Source organism: Carcharodon carcharias, chromosome 10 (genome assembly GCF_017639515.1).
Source record: "Carcharodon carcharias isolate sCarCar2 chromosome 10, sCarCar2.pri, whole genome shotgun sequence".
NCBI lineage: Eukaryota > Metazoa > Chordata > Chondrichthyes > Lamniformes > Lamnidae > Carcharodon > Carcharodon carcharias.
In genome coordinates this window covers 36,117,535-36,135,896 of record NC_054476.1, presented here as the reverse complement: position 1 = coordinate 36,135,896, position 18,362 = coordinate 36,117,535, and the positions used below count along the sequence as shown (strand labels likewise).

Here is an 18,362-nt window from a genome sequence, read left to right as displayed (position 1 = left end):
GGAGTAATTGATAGCATGTTAAAGATTAAAGGGATTGCTATGTCAATGTCCATCACTAGTTTAATATTAGTCTCAAAGCCACTTACTGTCTTAAGTATGATTCAAGTTGATTGGATGTAATTTGATGTACAGTCTAGTCATTTCTCACATGACCATTGCTGAAAAGTGCAACTTTCAGTGAAACAACGTTAAGTGATTCAGATTTTCCTATTTCAACCAGTCTAAAAGCTTCAGGTTCTGTAGGACATTTCCTATCAGAAAAAAAGCGTTAAACATTATACCCTGTAAGCTTAAATACTGTACATTGCTACATTACTATATACATAAACAAAATAACTTTTAAAATAAAATTAATTAAAAAATATAAAAGGAATATGCTAATACTCACCTCCCGCTCACCATCTCGCCCACTCCCTGCCTCTTCTGCTCCCCAACCCTCCCGCTCGCCACTGACTGAGCTCCTTGACTCTCCTGCTCCTTAACCCTCCTGATCACCACAGATTCTCCTGCTCACCACCTCTTCCACTCCCCAACTTTCTGGCTCACTGCAGCTTGTGTCCCTCGACCCACCTGCCGGCCAACCTTCGCACTCTCCGACCCTCTCACTGTGCAACCCTCCGGCTGGCTGGCCCTCCGGTTGGCCGACCCTCCTGCTGGCCGACCCTCCTGCTGGCCGACCCTCCTGCTGGCCGACCCTCCTGCTGGCCGACCCTCCGGCTGGCCGACCCTTCCACTAGGCCAGCATTTATTGCCCACCCCTAGATGCCCTTGAGCAGGTGGTGGTGAGCTGCCTTCTTGAACCGCTGCAGTCCATGTGGTATAGGTACACCGACAGTGCTGTTAGGAAGGGAGTTCCAGGATTTTAACCCAGCGACAGTGAAGGAACAGAGATATATTTCCAAACCAAGATGGTGAGTGACTTGGAGGGGAACTTCTAGGTGGTGGTGTTCCCATGTATCTGCTGCCGTTGTCCTTCTACGCGGTAGTGGTCGTGGGTTTGGAAGGTGCTGTCTCAGGAGCCTTGGTGAATTCCTGCAGTGCATCTTGTAGGTGGTACATACTGCTGCTACTGTGCGTAGGTGGAGGGAGTGAATGTTCATGGATGGGGTGCCAATCAAGTGGGCTGCTTTGTCCTGGATGGTGTTGAGCTTCTTGAGTGTTATTGGATCTGCACTCATCCAGGCAAGTGGAGAGTATTCCATCACACCCCTGCCTTATGCCTTGTAGATGGTAAACAGGCTTTGGGGAGTCAGGAGGTGAGTTACTCACTGCAGGATTCCTAGCCTCTGACCTGCTCTTGTAGCCTCAGTATTTATATGGCTCATCCAGTTCAGTTTCTGGTCAATGGTAACCCCCCAGGATGTTGGCAGTGGGGGATTCAGTGATGGTAATGCCATTGAAGATCAAGGGGTGATGGTTGGATTCTCTCTTGTTGGAGATGGTCATTGCCTGGCACTTGTGTGGTGCAATGTTACTTGCCACTTGTCAGCCCAAGCCTGGATATTGTCCAGGTCTTGCTGCATTTGGATATGGACTGCTTCAGTGTCTGAGGAGTCACGAATGGTGCTGAACATTGTGCAATCATCAGTGAACATCCCCACTTCTGACCTTATGATAGAGGGAAGGTCATTGATGAAGCAGCTGGAGATGGTTGGGCCTAAGTCACTATCCTGAGGAATTCCTGCAGTGATGTCCTGGAGCTGAGATGATTGACCTCCAATAACTACAATCATCTTCCTTTGTGCTAGGTATGACTTCAACCAGTGGAGAGTTTTCCCCCAATTCCCATTGACTCCAGTTTTGCTAGGGCTCCTTGATGCCACACCTGGTCAAATGCGGCCTTGATGTCAAGGGCAGTCACTCTCACCTCACCTCGGGAGTTCAGCTCTTTTGTCCATGTTTGAACCAAGGCTGTAATGAGGTCAGGAGCTGATGGAACCCAAACTGGGTGTCAGTGAGCAGGTTATTGCTAAGCAATTGCTGCTTGATAGCTCAGTTGATGACCCCTTCCATTACTTTACGGATGATTGAAAGTGGACTGATGGGGCAATAATTGGCTGGGTTGTATTTGTCCTGCTTTTTGTGCACATAGGACATACCTGGGCAATTTTCCACATAATGCCGGTATTGTAGCTATACTGGAACAGCTTGAGGGGGGGAGCACGGCAAGTTCTGGAGACAAGTCTTCAGTACTATTGCCGGGATATTACCTGGGAAATTATCTGTAAGATATGATTCCATGAGGATGACTATGTCAGGCTGTTGCTTGACTAGTCTCTGAGACAGCTCTCCCACTTTTGGCACTAGCTCCCAGATGTTAGTAAGGAAGGTTTTGCGGGGTTAACATGGCTGAGATGGCCATTATCATTTCTGGTGCCTAGGTACATGCTGGGTGGTCCGTCTGGTTGCTTTCCTTCTTTGAGACTTTGTAGCGGTTTGATACAACTGAGTGGCTTGCCAGGCCATTTCAGGGTCAACCACATTGCTGTGGGTCTGGGGTCACATGTAGGCTAGAAAGATTTCCTTTCCTAAAGGGCATTAGTTAACCAGATGGGTTTTTACAACAACGGTTTCATGGTCATAAATAGACTTTTAACTCCAGACTTTTATTGAATTCAAATTCAAATTCCACCATCTGCCATGGCGGGATTCAAACCTGGATCTCCTGAGCATTTCCCTGGGTGACTAATCCAGCAACAATGCCACTATGCCATCGCCTCTCCTTATTTCAAGACTCCCCAAAGCCTGTCCCCTATCTACAAAGCACAAGTCAGGAATGTGATGTAATACTCTCCACTTGCCTGGATGAGTGCAAGTCCAACAACACTCAAAAAGCTCGACACCATCGAGGACAAAACCACCCATTTGATCGGCACCCCCATCCACCATATTAAATTTTTACTTCCTGCACCACTAACAATGATGTGCATATCATCTACAAGATGCACTGCAGCACTAAGCCTCTTTTGACAATAACTTCAAAAGTTGGGATCTCTACCACCTAGAAGGACAAGGGCAACAGATGTATGTGAACAACACCACCTTGCAAGTTCCCCTCCAAGTCACGCACCACGCTAATTTGGAACTATTATCACTGTCGTTGGGTAAAACCTCTGGAATTCCCTTCCTAACAGCAATGTGGGTGTCGCTACAGCAGATGGACTTCAGCAGTTCAAGAAGGCGGCTTACTACCACCTTCTCAAGGGCAATTAGGGATAGGGAACAAATGCTGGCCTAGCCAGCAACACTCAAATCTCATGAACAATAAAAACAAACAGAATAATGAAGTGTAGTCATTTTCTTCACTGTTGTGCCTTTAGCTGCCTTGAGAGGGCAGTGGCACCTTGTGTGGTGGAACTGAAATAATCTCTTACTCAATTGATTACATGATTAAAGGACTATTATTCTCTGTTTACAAATGTTATAAACTACCATTTTATCTATTAATATTGTAGTAAACAATTTGTCAAATAGGAATGACTGGTTTGGTTTATATCAGTCACTGCAATTTGAAGTCATTAGCTATACATGAAAGGTTGCTGAGAGCTATAATAATGTTAGGAGTTGCCAACCCTCCAGGATTTCCCTGGAACCTCCAGGAGCTAAAAGTTAATCTCACAAACAGAGCGGCAAGGAAAAATCATTTAGGCAAAAAAATGCTCATGTTTGTTTAAACATTCTCATTGAATGTTTTTAATTCGGCATAAAATATTGGAGATGGAGAGATGTTGTTTCAAGACTAAGTCAAGAATCAGCCAATGAAGAAGTTTGCTCACCTTCCGATTGGCTGGAAAGGTAGGATTCCGCAAGGATGGACAAATAGGGGCAGGGCGGCTGGACGTCATGTGTTATGATCCCAACTGATGTTACTACTGGGCAAGCCAGATCCCAGGGTGGAACCTGGCTTGATAGATCCTAACTTTTATTTTTTGTTTAGAAAGTTGGAGAGTGGCTACTGAACAGAGTCACAGGAGTCAGCTAAAGAACTTTTAACAAAAGAATAAACATTTATTAAACAAGAAAAGATGAACGATATTACAATACTCCTTCACCCACAATCTATATCTTTGTAGATACATACAGATTCGTAAGGTTAACACAAGTTATAAAAGCTATTCTATACTCTCGTGTTCACAGTAAGTACACAGTCCATGTAAACACATCACATTCTGAAACCAAATAACAAATGCCACCCCAAACAGATGCTATGGATCCCTCATCAAATCCCCCAGGCGTTTGTCACACTGTGAGCCAAACAGTCTCACTGAACTCCACCTTTCACATGAGGGTTTCCAATCTCCACTCTTGAAGAACCTGCTTTGGAATCTTCTTCCAAATGACGCTTTCTCACCGACACCTTCAATGAGGGTCCACCACCAGGGCTTTAAATTCTCCTTCCAATGTTCCTCTCCCCTGGATAGCCACATGCATTCAGGCTTTGCCTTCCACGCCCTCTCTCTCAGATACTCAGCCGTGCCAACAGAACACCACATGCCCAGAGGAAGGAGTCACCAACATTTAGCTATCCCCTTGGATCTTCTGGCTTCTTGCAAGCCTATTTTTGCTTTAAGTCTGCGCCTTGCAGCTTCCTCCCTTAAACTTGGAGCCTTCCTCTCTGCTCCTTACTTACAATTTCAGTGAACAGTATCTTGTTCCAGATTCCTGTTCTTCCTTTGACTAGAAGGTCTTCTTGGGACCCCTCCTTTCTGTCTCACTGCTTGGCTTTGGGACCTTTCAGTTCTTTTCGGAAATCTGCTCTCTGCAGTTCCCTCTGCTGTGCCCAGTTCCTCCTGTCTCCTGGTTTCAGCTGAACTGAAACTACTTTTCTGTTTTTCCGTCTTTCCGGGTCCCTCTCTCTGGACCCCTGTTGTTAGGCAACAGCACAGTTTTTCTACCTTGTGTTTGTTTTAACTTCCCTTCAAAAGCCATAAAACTTCATTAGAATGCAGGTATGTTTTAAAGTGAAACCAAAACTCAAGTTCTCCCCTTTCTTAAAATATAAATACAGAAATACAAATTAAACTTAAAGATATATCTTATTCATAACCCACACAAATAACTTACTTAAACTATCCTAACTAGTTTTTTCTTCTTTATTCATGGGATGTGGGCATCACTGGCTAGGCCAGCATTTATTGCCCATCTCTAATTGCCCTTGTTCAATTAAGGGTCAAGACCAGGTAAGGACAGCAGATTTCCTTCCCCAATGAACCAGGTGGGTTTTTACAACAATCATTTCATGGTCATCATTAGACTTTTAATTCCAGATTTTTATTGAATTCAAATTCCACCACCTGCTGTGGTGGGATTTGAACCACCAGAGCATTACCCTGGGTCTCTGAATTACTAGTCCGGCAACAATACCATAACTTCATCGCCTCCCACATGTGACATCTCCAGGAATAGGCCTGACCAGAGTTGGCAACCTCTAGATAAGGTGCTTTATAAACCAAAATTATAACATCAACTTTAGATCAATGTGAGTTAAAATCTTGGATCATTTCCTTTCTGTTAAAGAGCTCCCTCTGCTACTGAGGAAGAAGATTGAACCAGCAGCGAGAGAAATTGCCTTGAATAAAGTGAACTCTGTTGAGAACAGAGACCATGTTGTTCAGGTATGGACAGCAAGTCGTTATCTACATGCATTTGTTTTTTTCAGATTGGCTCATAATAACTTAGGAACCCAGTTAAAAGAAAGAAAGAGCTTGCATTTCTAAAACATCTTGCACAGCTTCTGGATTTCCTGAATGCTTCACAGCCAGTGAGGTTCTTTTGAAGCAAAGCCACAGTTGTACTGTAGGAAATGCAGCAGCCAACTTGTGCACAATAAGCTCAATCAAACAACAATGTGATAAGTGACCAGATCATCTGATGGTTGAGGGATAAATATTTGCCAGGAGAAAGGAAGAACTTGCCTTCTAAATAGCAGCCAGAGAACTTTTTATGTCCAACTGGGAGGGCAGATGAGGCCTCGGTGTAAGGTCTCATCCAAAACACAGCACCTTTAACAGTTCTGCAAAGGGCGTGTCAGCCTGGATTTCATGCTTAAATCTTTGGAGTGGAACCTGAACCCTTCTGACTCAGAGGAAGGGAGCACTATCCAGTGAGCCTTTTGATTGAGAAAGATCACTTAGGACAATCTGGCTGGTCCTCGAACTTGAAAAACAGGTGTCACCAAATCCCTCCTGTGCGAGTCAATGCATTGAGGAGAGAAAAGGGAGAAGATTGTGAAATATAAAAAAGCTATTGAAGGGCATGGAAATGTAAATATTAATATTTACAACCATGATGACGTTCCACTGATCTGTGGAGCTGAGATATTGGATACGGAGAGCTCTTATCAGTCGCTGCTCCTGGACATGAATGCAAACAGATTGAGGCATTGTTAAAGGACAAAGCCAGTGTAATCTCTTAATTAGCACAGAATGTTCTTTTGTCTCATGGCCCTTGGAAACACGGTATGAACTGGCTCACTGTCTGCCGATTATGGAGGCTCAGCAGATTTATACTCTCATAGTTAAGCCACAGAATAGGGACTTCTAAAACAATTTGCTGGTACGTTTCTCAATTGTCTGTGAAATGGACTGAAGGAATGACAGGCGATTTAGGTATTGGGAATGTTCCTTTTTCAAGGTCTCTTTCTCCCTTTATATTCTTTGATATTATTTGTTTTGATCAGCTGCCTGTCTGGTGGGTCCAGGAATCAGTCACCATGGAGTGGGTGGGTGGGGCAGGAGTTCACAGTTAGTTGGATTTGCCTGTTTAGGTCACTTGGCCACTAAAGCAATGGTCTTAAAGGAGCAGGCCAGTTAGCAAAAGCCGCACCCCACCCAGTGAGCAATGCCATTGGAGGTCTTTTAGCTTCAACGGAAATTCTAGAGTCAACTCAGTAAAGCAGGCTCTACAGCAGGTCCCTGGGAGGAAATAGAAGGTCAACTTTAACTTAACCTGTCTTTGGGGCAACTGGATGTGAGTGTACGTGTGTGTAAGTGTCTGAGTATGCGTATTTGAGTGTGTGTGTATAAGTCTATGGGTGAAATTTAATGGGTTTCCCTGAGGTGAGTTTGGAGGTGGAGGGCATTTAATCAGGTGGGAGGGTGCTGGGTTGCCTTCTCCCCCGCCCCAATTAAGTCCTGGGCCTTCCTATTGAGGCCCTGAAATGGGCAATTAACGCTCACTGAAAAGGCCTCATCCTGCCGCTGCTGGTATTAATCCAGTGGCTGATGGACAATCAGCAAGCCGGAAGTCTGAAAAGCAAAACCCCATTGGATTTGTGTGAGGCTGCCCGGGGGGGTCCCTCATTGTCAGGCACTCACCTGGCATCGGGATGGTGGGAGCCCGCTGAGAACCACGCCCCTGCCCCTTCTGCCAAACCCTTCCCCCCTCTCCCTTTACCCCTGCCTCACGACCATCTTCCTGCCTTACCCACCTGTGACCAAGCGTCCCTCACTGGTCTTTGGAATCTAGTGGGTGCATTACCAGTTGCTACCATTGGTCCACTGGTGGAGCAGCTGGCAAGAGAGAGCTGTCATCCTCTGGTTGGCTGGCAGCTCTCTGGGGCCTGGGCCCTTGATCCTGGGGAAGGCCCACCATTGTCTGCTTAAGGACACTTAACAGGATGGACCTTCCCCAAAAGAGGTGATGCCGGCTCTCCAGCTGGCGGGCAAGACGCCCATCACCTGGATTAAATGCCATCCTGTGTGTGCTTATGTGCACTTTTGTGTGGGTGCGGGAACGTGTTTGTGAGTAGATGTGTGTACGTGTCTGTGTGTGTGTGTGTGTATGTGTGTGTGTGTGTATGTGTGAGTGGATGGGTAGGTTTGGTGTGAATGAGTTTGAGTGCGAATGTGTAGGAGTTGGGGTGTGTGTGTGGTTATGAGTGAGTGAGTGTGAGTGGGTGTGTGGATGTGTGTGGGTAAATGTGAGTGAGTGTGTGAGAATCGGTGTGAGTGAGTGTGTGGGTCTGAATGAGTGTGAGTGAATATGTAGGTGTGTGGGTGATTGAGTGGGTGTGTGTGTGTGTGTGTTGGTGTGAGAATCGGTAGGAGTGGGGGATACGAGTGTGTGGGTGTGGCTGTGAATAAGTGTGAGTGTGTGGATGTGAGTGAGTGTGGATATAAGTGTGTATGAGTGAATGTATGTGAGTAAATTTTAGAGAGTGTGTAGGAATGGGTGTGAGTGAATGTGAAAATGTAGGTGTGTGTGAGTGGGTGGGTGTGTGTGGGTATATTTTCCACCAACCAGCAACTAGTACCTTGTCTAAGTGGTTTAGACAGTGAGTTCCAACAGGCTACATGACAGTGGGGAGGGCGGGGGGAAAGATCACAGCTCAGCCCAGTACTCTTCACACTGGATGACCACTCATCTACATTTCAGCACCAGACAACGGACAGCAATCAGGAGCAGGAGTCCTGGTCACTGCTTTCCACTAAGGTGGCACTGTGCTAAATTGCTATCCTATTCCCCAACCCAGCTAATGCCACACAGACTATGGTCATGTATCACAATTTACCTTTGAGGGCAACCAGCTCTTTGTTTAGTACTCAAAAATATTTTTGTAGGGTTATGGGCGAAGAGCAGGAGGAGTGGGACTAATTAGATAGTCCTTTCAAAGAGCTGGCATAGGTATAATGGGCTGAATGGCCTCCTCCTGCATTATATGATTCTATGATTGGTTGAGTTTAAATGCATAAGGCATTGGGATCAATTATAAAACTGGAGATTAAGTGCTGCATGTTGGGAGAAGATTTGAGGATTATATTATTGAGGATGCTGGAATTATTCAGTATGCGATTCCTGAATCTACAAAAATTGCAAATTAGAATTTGTTGATTATATTTACACTTTCTGGTAAATTGCTCAGATGACAGGGCTCCAACGTTTAAATTCTCCCTGCCATGCTCCCTTTGAATATAACTTCCCATAGGCTGGGCTGAGTCACTGAATATTTATCCATGTCACTTTATACAGATACCACCCTACATTATGAGTGTGTTTGTATGAACATGATTGGCTTATTATCCACAAAGGCTGGTATAACAGGGTCAAGCTAGTACCCTAACCAACACAAGAATATTCCTTTGGTGTTATTCTAATCTGACCCCCTGCTTTATTTAAACTGCATCTATTCAAGGGCAATTAGGGCTGGGCAATAAATTCTGGTCTTGCAAGCAATGCTCACATTCCAAGGATGAATAATAAAATAAAGTCCATTTGCAAACACCACTCAGGGGTGATTCAAGAAGTAAATAAAAGCTAATTGAATATTAAAACTAAACAGCAAATTGGAATTACTCATGTTTCTTGAATTCAATGTACCTTAACAAATTGTGAACCAGCGTAAACATAGCCTGAAATAGAGAGTGTAAAATGCTGTAACCAGCAATTTGAAATTGACATGAATGTAAATAGCTAATAGTTATCCCATTTTGTCCAATATAAACAATTGTTTGTTTTAAATGTGGATAATTTAGTTGGTGGGGAGTGTTTATCTAAAGTTTTGTGCCTGCCAGATTTTTGTCATGCTCCCAAGTCTCATACTTTATTACAGAGGCAAAGCAGTCTGAAAAGAACCACAGTCATTTCATGCTGAGTCCATCTGATCTGGAGTTTGAAATTTACAAGAACCTGCAATTGCCCTTTAACTGACCTTGGGAGATTGGTTATTTGGATTTGCCTATATAAACCACTTCTCCACAAGGAAAACTGGAGCTCTGGACTTATAAGGGCAGGCAAATTAGTAACAGTGATGGAACATCAATATGGTTCCAAGTCAGAATGGTGTAAGGCTTGGACAGGAACTTGCAGGTGGTGGTGCTGCCATGCGTTAGCTGCCCTTGTCCTTCTAGGTGGTAGAGGTTGCTGGTTTGGAAGGTGCTGTCGAAGGAAGTTTGGTGAGTTGCTGCGGTGTATTTTGTAGATTTTTTTGTCGATATTATTCAACTTCACATCCGTGAGTTCTTTGCCTCATTCATGCTGCTGTGGTCAGGCATTACCTGGTAGGCTAGAGGAAGAATCAATAATCTGTATTCTTGTGTATCGCTTGGAAACTGGCCATCAGGAAGCATTGAAAGAATCCTGGGAGGAGATTTTTGGTCATTTCTCTCCTGCAAGGAATCTGCAGAAGGAGAATAAAGTTAACTGGAGGAAAGAACAGGGTTAACCAGAGGAGAGAATAGAGTTTACTAGAGGAGGGAATAGAGTTAACCAAAGGGGAGAATAGAGTTAACCAAAGGGGAGAATAGAGTTAACCAGAGTGGAGAATAGAGGTAACCAGAGGGGAGAATAGAGGTAACTAGACGGTAGAATAGAAGTAACCAGAAGGGAGAATTGAAATAACTAGAGGATGGAATAGAGTTAGCAAGAGGGAGAATGGAATTAACTAGAAGAGAATATTGTTAACTAGAGGGGTAATGGAGTTAACAACAAGGGGGCATGGAATTAACGGGAGGAGGGAATGGAGTTAGCTAGTGCAGGAAAAGCTGGTTTTGTGATGTACTAACTTTAATTATCTTTTTCTGCTAGGCTCCCCCTGTTTGCAGCCCGTCTCAACTGACAAGGGGGTATTCTTTTCTGAACAGGTCAACGTGGCAACAAAAGGCTGTCAAGATTTCAGAGCTCTCCATCACAGTTTCTCAACCTCACCTAACCAGCAACACAGAAGCCCCACTGGCAAAGAGACAGCTCCATCAGCTTGAGGCATCCCACTCAACCAGGGCAGCCCACAAATTATCTATTTGGTGTAACAGTGCCTCGGAGAAGGAAGGAGAGGAGATTGTGTCAGGTTCACACATCAGAACCAACCAGATTGCAAAGGATGAGGACAGACTTGTTCCAGAAACCTCCACCTCATCAGATCAAGGGACTGAACAGGCTTCTCATTCAAAGCATACTTTAACTGGCGCTGTTGGAATTGGAGATTCAATTCTACAAAAGCTACCGTTGATGAAAAGACAATCACAGGGTTCAGTGAAGAGGTTGATTCACTCACCCACACGGCCACCACTGTCACTAGATTGGAACTCTTCAGTCACAGGCAAAGCAGCCATGGAAGAGCTGCAGGAGACTAAGGAGGCCAAAGAAATGAAGGACAGCATTGGAGAAAACTACCTTCTAAAGTGTGACACAAGGAAATCAAGTGAACTCAAGACTGAATCTTCAGTTTTAACTCAACCAAGCATTTCAACAAAGTCTGACCTGCACAGTCCACCAGTGGCTCCCAGTGTGGAAGGCGCTTCACCCAGTGGTAATACTTCAGGAAATGACTCTCCCAAATCTCCACTGAGCTATTTAGTCAATGCATTTAGAAGGTCTTTCCCTGATAGCAAAACTTCAGTGTTATCAGACAATGTGGAACAGACTCAGGAAAAGAAACCAAAGAGAAGATGGGCAAGGCCTTTTTCAAATAATTCTTTCCATGGTTTGTCTCTCAGTATGTTCCACAGTTTCACAGAAGGAACATCTTTGTCTTCACAGGATACCAAACAACCGAGTTCGATTCTGCCACACTCTTCCCTTCCAAATCAGCACGAGGCCATATCTTCAGTGCCTACCTACAGACCAGCCTCTGGAGATTTTCACAATACCTCACCTTTTAACAGTGCAAACGAAGATTTCAACAAGGTCACTGAGAGCGAAAACCAGCACCTTAACGCAGTGGAAAAGGAGAAGAGTCCGGGTTTTAGGGAGAATGTCTCATTAAAGGGTGACAATTCTGGTCACATACAGCCTGAACTCAGTTCCTACATCCAGAGGAGCAATGCACTGTTTTCTTCACTGAGACTGGGGAGCCCGAAAACTGAAAATAATGAGAAGCCAGTCTTAGCAGTGGATGGCACCATGCTGACTAGATCAAAGACTGATATTTGGAGACTTTTGGCCAATTTCAAGAAGAGGAGCTTTAGGGACAAAGAGGTGAAGGAGTCTCTACCTAGTGCATACACTTCTCCAAGTTCTTCCAAACTCCAGAATGCTAAGGAACGCCCAGGTACCCATGCATTGATTCTCTTTTGAAAAATAATAAATTTGGGACCTAAGAAGGATAAATCAGGTATTTTCTAAATGGAGAGAAGTTGGGAACTGTGTAGGAGCAGGGAGATTTAGGAATCTAATTGCAGAATTCACTAAAACCTAGTGGACAGGTACAAAAATTACTTTAAAATGTTAATGCAATGGAATATTACTAGAATTTATCTCAAGGAGATTACAGAGGGATGGAAGTCATGCTACAATTATACAGAACTCTGGTTAGATTACATCTAAAGTACTGTATTCGGTATTTTTAAAAATTCTTCATGGGATGTGTGCATTGCTGGCTATGCTAGCATTTGTTGCCCATTCCATATTGCCCTTAAGAACATGGTGGTGAGCTGCCTTCTTGAACGCTGTAGTCCATGCGGTGTTGGTACACTGGCAGTACTGTTAGGACGGAGTTCCAGGATTTTGATCTAGTGACAGTGGGGGAACAGCAATATAGTTCCAAGTCAGGATGGAGGGGAACTTGCAGGCAGTGATGTTCCCATGCATCTGTTGCCCTTTTCCTTCCAGGAGAGCAAGGCAGCAGGTTTGGAAGGTGCTGTAAAAGGAGCCTTGGTGAGTTGCTGTGGTGCATCTTGTAGATGGTATACACTGCTGCCACTGTGCAATGGTTGTGGAGAGTGTGAATGTTTAAGTTGTGGGTGGAATGCCAGTCAAGTAGCTTACTTTATCTGGGATGGTGTCGAGCTTCTTGAATTTAGTTGGAGCTGCACTCATCCAGGCAAGTGGAGGGTATTCCATCATACTCCTGACTTGTGCCTTGTAGATGCTGAACAGGCTTTGCAGAGTCAGGAGGTGAGTTACTCACCACAGACTTCCCAGCTTCTTGTAGCCACAGTATTTATCTCGCTGATCTGATTCAGTTTTTGGCCAATGGTAAGCCCCCAGGACGTTGATGGTGGGGATTCAGCAATGTTAATGCCATTGAACATCAAGAGAGATGCTCAGATACTCTCTCATTAGAGCTTGTCATTGTCTGGCACATGGGTGGCGTGAATGTTATTTGTTACTTATCAGTCCAAGTCTGAATGTTGTCCGGATCTTGCTGCATATGGGCACAGGCCTGCTACAGCATCTGAGGAGTTGCAAATGGTGTTGAACATCCCCACTTCTGACTTTATGATGGAGGGAAGGTCACTGATGGAGCAGCTGAAGATGGTTGGGCCGAGGACACTACCAGCAATGTCCTGGTGCTAAGGTGATAGGCCTATAACAACCACAACCATCTTCCTTTCTGCTGGGTGTAACTTCAATCAGTAGAGTTTTCCCCTGATTCCTACTAACTTCAATTTTGCCAGGTCTCCTTGACGCCATACTCGGTCAACTGCTGCCTTGATGTCAAGGCCAATCACCCTCACCTCCCCTGTTGAGCTCTGCTGTTTTTTCATTTTTGAACCAAGGCTGTAATGAGGGCCCAGGGTGGCCCTGAGCATTAGTGAGCAGATTATTACTCTGTAAGTCCTGGTTGATAGCACTGTGGATGACATCTTCCAACATTTTCCTGATAATCAAGAGGAGACTGAAGGGGCAGTAATTGGTTTTGTCCTACTTTTTGTTGATAGGACATACCTGAGCAATTGTCCACATTTTCGGGCAGTTACCAGTGTTGTAGCTGTACTGGAGCAGCTGAGCTAGGGCACCACACCTCAGGAAGGATTTTATTGGCCTTGAAGGGGGTGGAGTGCAGATTTACATTATAATACTTGGGCTAAAAGGGTTCAGTTTTGAGGGCAGTTTGCACAGACAAGGCTGGTATTCCCTTAAGTATGGAAGATTAAAAGGTAATCTAACTGAAGTGTTTAAGATAACTCGAATATTTAAGGTATCATAGTACCACAGATCTTACAGCAGGGGAGGCTATTTGGCCCATCATGCCTGTGACAGCTCTTTGGAGGAGCTCTGCAATTAGTCACACTCCCCTGCTTTTCCCATCGACCTGCAAATTTTTCCTTTTCAAATATTTACCTAATTCCCTTTTGAAAGTTGCTATTGAATCTGCTTCCACTGTCTTTACAGTGCTTTCTTGATCATAACAACTCACTGTGTTTAAAAAAACTCTCCTCATCTCCTCTCTGGTTCTTTTGCTAATTACCTTAAACCTGTGTCCTCTGGTTATTGACCCTCCTGCCAGTGGAAATAGTTGCCATGAATGGGGCCAAAATCCTTAACCTTCTGGCTTAGAACCAAGCTTCAATCTTGATTGAACATTAATTTTCTCTATTTTGTTACTTAGATTTCTTTCCAATTGGTTTTCCATCCAAAAGTTACTTGGTTTAGCTCCATAGATATGTAATGGAAATAAGCTAAGGTACCTCTACGTTTTATTTACAGTTGAAGCGGTGAAAGATTTTTCAGTTTGGAGCTACACACACAAAGATAAAACTGAATATACAAATTGCCAGGATTGATTTGAAATTCAGGTTGGGAAGAGGTGTTGCATCTTTCAAATTGGCAGTATCACAAGATACGTCACTGAAGCATTACTAAGTAGAATTTTCAGTGCCAAAGCAGGCCATTTGATCCAAGTGGTCCATGCTGATGTTTATGTTCCACGTGAGCCTTCACGCAACCATGTTCATCTAACTGCATCATCATATCTTTCTATTCCATTCTCCCTCATGTACTTTCTAGGTTCCCCTTAAATGCATCTATGCTATTCCCCTCAACTACTCCCTGTGGTAGCAAGTTCCACATTCTCACCAGTCTCTAGGTAAAGAAGTTTCTCCTGAATTCCTTACTGGATTTATTTGTGACTAATTTATATTGATGGCCCCTTAGTTTTGGATTCGGAAAAATGGAAATGTCTTCTCTACGTCTACCCTATCAAAACCCTTCATAATTTTGAGGACCTCTATCAGTTCCTAGAGGAAAGAGACTCAGCCTGTTCAATCCCGATAGTTATAACCTCTCAGTTCTGGATATCTGCCCTGTAGTTCTTTTTTTGCACATTTTCCAGTGTTTATTCTTCATGTCAAACAGCATTGGATTAAATAACTACACCCTCAATAGGTTGGTGGCAGGACAATTATGAATATTTATGTTGTTACCTTGTGCTGTATGGTACTGAGTTATTAATATTTCATCAGAGTACCTTTGTTATCTGGTACCCTTCTGAATATTTTATTTTAAAATTTAACTAGACAATATGACGCCAATTGTTTTACATCTAACAGATGTTCACTGTGTAAATATGTTTCCCAGATAATATAAAGTGCCGGAGGCTATTTTGTTTGAAAGAGCGTGGTTTATCGGCACAGCAAAGCCCATAGTAACTCTGAAGGATATTTAGACCTCACACCATTTTCCTGAAAATATTAATTCATGTAAATTTTATATTTGAGTGTAGAAGGGCAGGGGCAGTGTGTCCCATTGTATGAACAAATCAGAAACTCAGCAGGATAAATCTTAGCTTTGTGCAGTGGTGTGAAGCAATTGCTAGTTGATTGTTGATTGGTAAATTCTTCACTGGAAGTAAAAATGGGGAGAGGTGTAAAACCCTTGCTGACTTGCTATCACTAGCTTAACGCTATCACACAAAGCCAATATTTACCCTATCCTATGAGGAGATATACATACACACATGCGTATATACACACACACACACACACACACACACACACACATTAACAGAATTTTTTAGATACTTGTAAAGAACGAATTTGCAGGGCAATGAGGAAACAGCTGCGGATTGGGACTAACTGGATAGTTCATTCAAAGAGCTCTGTGGCTAGAATGGCCACCTTCTGTGCTGTGTCATTCTATAATAGTATATTTGCATGCATTTCCTGCCAACTTTTTCCATTATTCATTCAATTCCTATTTATATTGAATATAAATATTGTAAGTTAATGTGTCATGCTGTAACTACATTCCCTCCCCCAACAATTCATTGGAGGCTGCAATCCCACTACTGGTGGGAGTGAGTAATTACAGCATGACTAGTTTACATAGGCAATTTCCACGATAAATGTGAAGTTAGGAATTTTGTTATGGATACATAAAACATGGACAGAATATCCAACTTTAAAATGAGTATCAAACTATATCTGCACATCATGTTCTTACACAGAGCTGCCTCAGAGAGATGAAGAGATTATAACAAAAAATCATGAAGAAAACAAAAATGTAATCAAACATGTGACTTTGTTACATGAGCAGGGACATGTTATTATTGAAAAATTAAAGTTTTTATTTCATTTTTATTTGCTTTTGGAAACCTCATCCTGTCCGTGGATGAGGTTTCCAAAAAAATGCAAAGGCTACTTGGCCTTTCCACTTGCTAGCCAACTGTTAGGTTGGATGGGATGTGAAAAACTTATGTTAATTGATAACTTAATGGCCTTAACAGGCCTTGAATTGTTGGTGGGCATGCTGCCAACTCCAGCGTGCTCCCACTAACTGAGCTTTGAGCGACTGCACGTTGACATCGGCATGTTCGGCCGACATCAATGCGCATCATTTCACACTCAAGTGGGTCGGGCATTCACCCACCCGCCGAGCAAAAATTTCTGCCCTATGTATAATTCTGCTGCTAAGGTGTAGTTGTGTCGCTTCATGGCCAGAAAGTATCATTGTTGCTGAGTAAGTACTAGTGTCCACATACATGAACAGGTACAGACGTGCAGGACCCAGTATTTTATGTTCCTGGAGAATTCCTTATTTCTTCTTTGAAGCATAACATAGAAATTGGAGTGTCAAGCAAAAAGTGTAACAAATAATAAATGACTACAAGCATTACAATCCCAGCTGCTGTAAAGACCAGACAAGTCAGATGCCAGAGTGAAACCTGGCTTGATCGATTCTAATGATTTTTTAAAGAAAACTGTGGAGGAAAGTTACTAAACAGATTCACAGGAGTCTGCTGATGAATTTTTAATACAAAGAATAAAGTATTTATTAAAACAAGAAAGGTGAACAATATTACACCAGACATAAATATTGGAAAGATCTGAACACAAACACAAGAAAATGATTCAAATTCCCACTATTCCTTTAACCCAGAAATATCTTTACATACACATAAATCAGTGAAGAGTTACCACTAGCTTGACATGAAGGTTTCTTGCTTGAGACTGGCACAATTGCAAACAGTTTTCTTTCAGTGAATTCCTGAACATTCACTTCATGCTTCTTACCCAAGTTGTATCTCTCTTCGAGACACCCAAAACTGCACCCTAAGCTCATTGTTTGTTCATATGCAAACCAAACAAGTGAGTTCCCTAAACTCAGTCTTCCAATAGCACCTCTGCTAAACTGATCTCTTTACTGAATCCCATAACTGATTACTCGGTTAACTACTAACCCACTAGCCTAGCAGTTTTTCTTCTCAGAGAGCTTCAAATTCCTGTCTTCTCCCTCTGACACACACCCTCAACTACTGTCTTTTCTGTGTCTGTGTCACTGGATCACTGTCACTAGGCAACAGTAAAGCTTTTATACTTTTTGTTTTGTTTCCAGAATCACTGAACTTTCAACCCTTTTAATCCATCTCTATAACTTCAGGGGTTGTAGGATCTCATTAAAAATGTATGTATACACACAAGCAAACCCAAAAGACCTGAAACCTTTTTGCCACAAGTCTATCCAGATTCCCAGGCACCAAAGTTCGTAAACAAAGATCGGCAGGGGGCAGGGGTGTGTTGGGGTGGTCGGGAAGCCAACCAATTAAGGCCCGCCCAGCATGATAAGCGAGCGGCAGAGCTGAGCGCTGCCTGTGCGGGCGTGGGGAAGAGGGCAAGTAAGCCTAGTGCGAACTTTGCACATGAGCGCGAGAGAGCAGTGAATAATCTCACTGAGGCATGGAGCAGCCTCAGGGCGATGAAGAATATATTGAAAACATTATTAAACATCAGAAAAATGTAATAAAACACGTCTCCTCATGTGACTCTGTCACATGAGCAGGGACATGTTTTTAATTAAACATTAAAGTTTTTGTTTCATTTATATTTGCTTTTGGAAAGTTCAACCCACCCGTGGATGAGGTTTCCAAAAAAATGCAAAGGCCGCTTGGCCTTTACGCCTGCCCGTCAGCCGTTAGGTTGAATGGGCAGTGAAAAATTAACATCAATTGATAACTTAATGGCCTTAATAAGCCTTCTAATTGTTGACGGGTGCACTGCTGGCTCCCGCTGAGCTAAAAATTCTGGCCTAAGTATATTATTTATAAGAATGAACATAAATGTTGGAAGAAAATGTTGGTGAATGACCTCGAACCTGAACTTTACATTGTGATTAGCAAAGTTTCTTAGCAAAACAGCAATTAAACTCTTACTGACCTGAACATGATAACTAAACCTAGGGCTGACTTTTCACCTTGTGTGGGCTCG

At 43.3% G+C, this 18,362-nt stretch overlaps 1 protein-coding gene across 9 annotated transcripts in view; it reads left to right on the top strand.

Annotated features, from left to right (window-relative positions):
- The window catches only part of mical2a (microtubule associated monooxygenase, calponin and LIM domain containing 2a), a 253,781-nt gene that overhangs the window by 216,550 nt on the left and 18,869 nt on the right, over positions 1–18,362 (top strand). For 8 of the 9 annotated variants that reach the window (XM_041196942.1, XM_041196944.1, XM_041196943.1 and 5 more), the window contains 2 exons: positions 5,518–5,615; positions 10,525–11,986. In XM_041196942.1, the coding sequence (XP_041052876.1) occupies positions 5,518–5,615; positions 10,525–11,986 (1,560 nt within the window). Of the gene's footprint in view, positions 1–5,517; positions 5,616–10,524; positions 11,987–18,362 lie in introns of those variants that run through there. The other variant, XM_041196945.1, reaches the window with a different exon arrangement.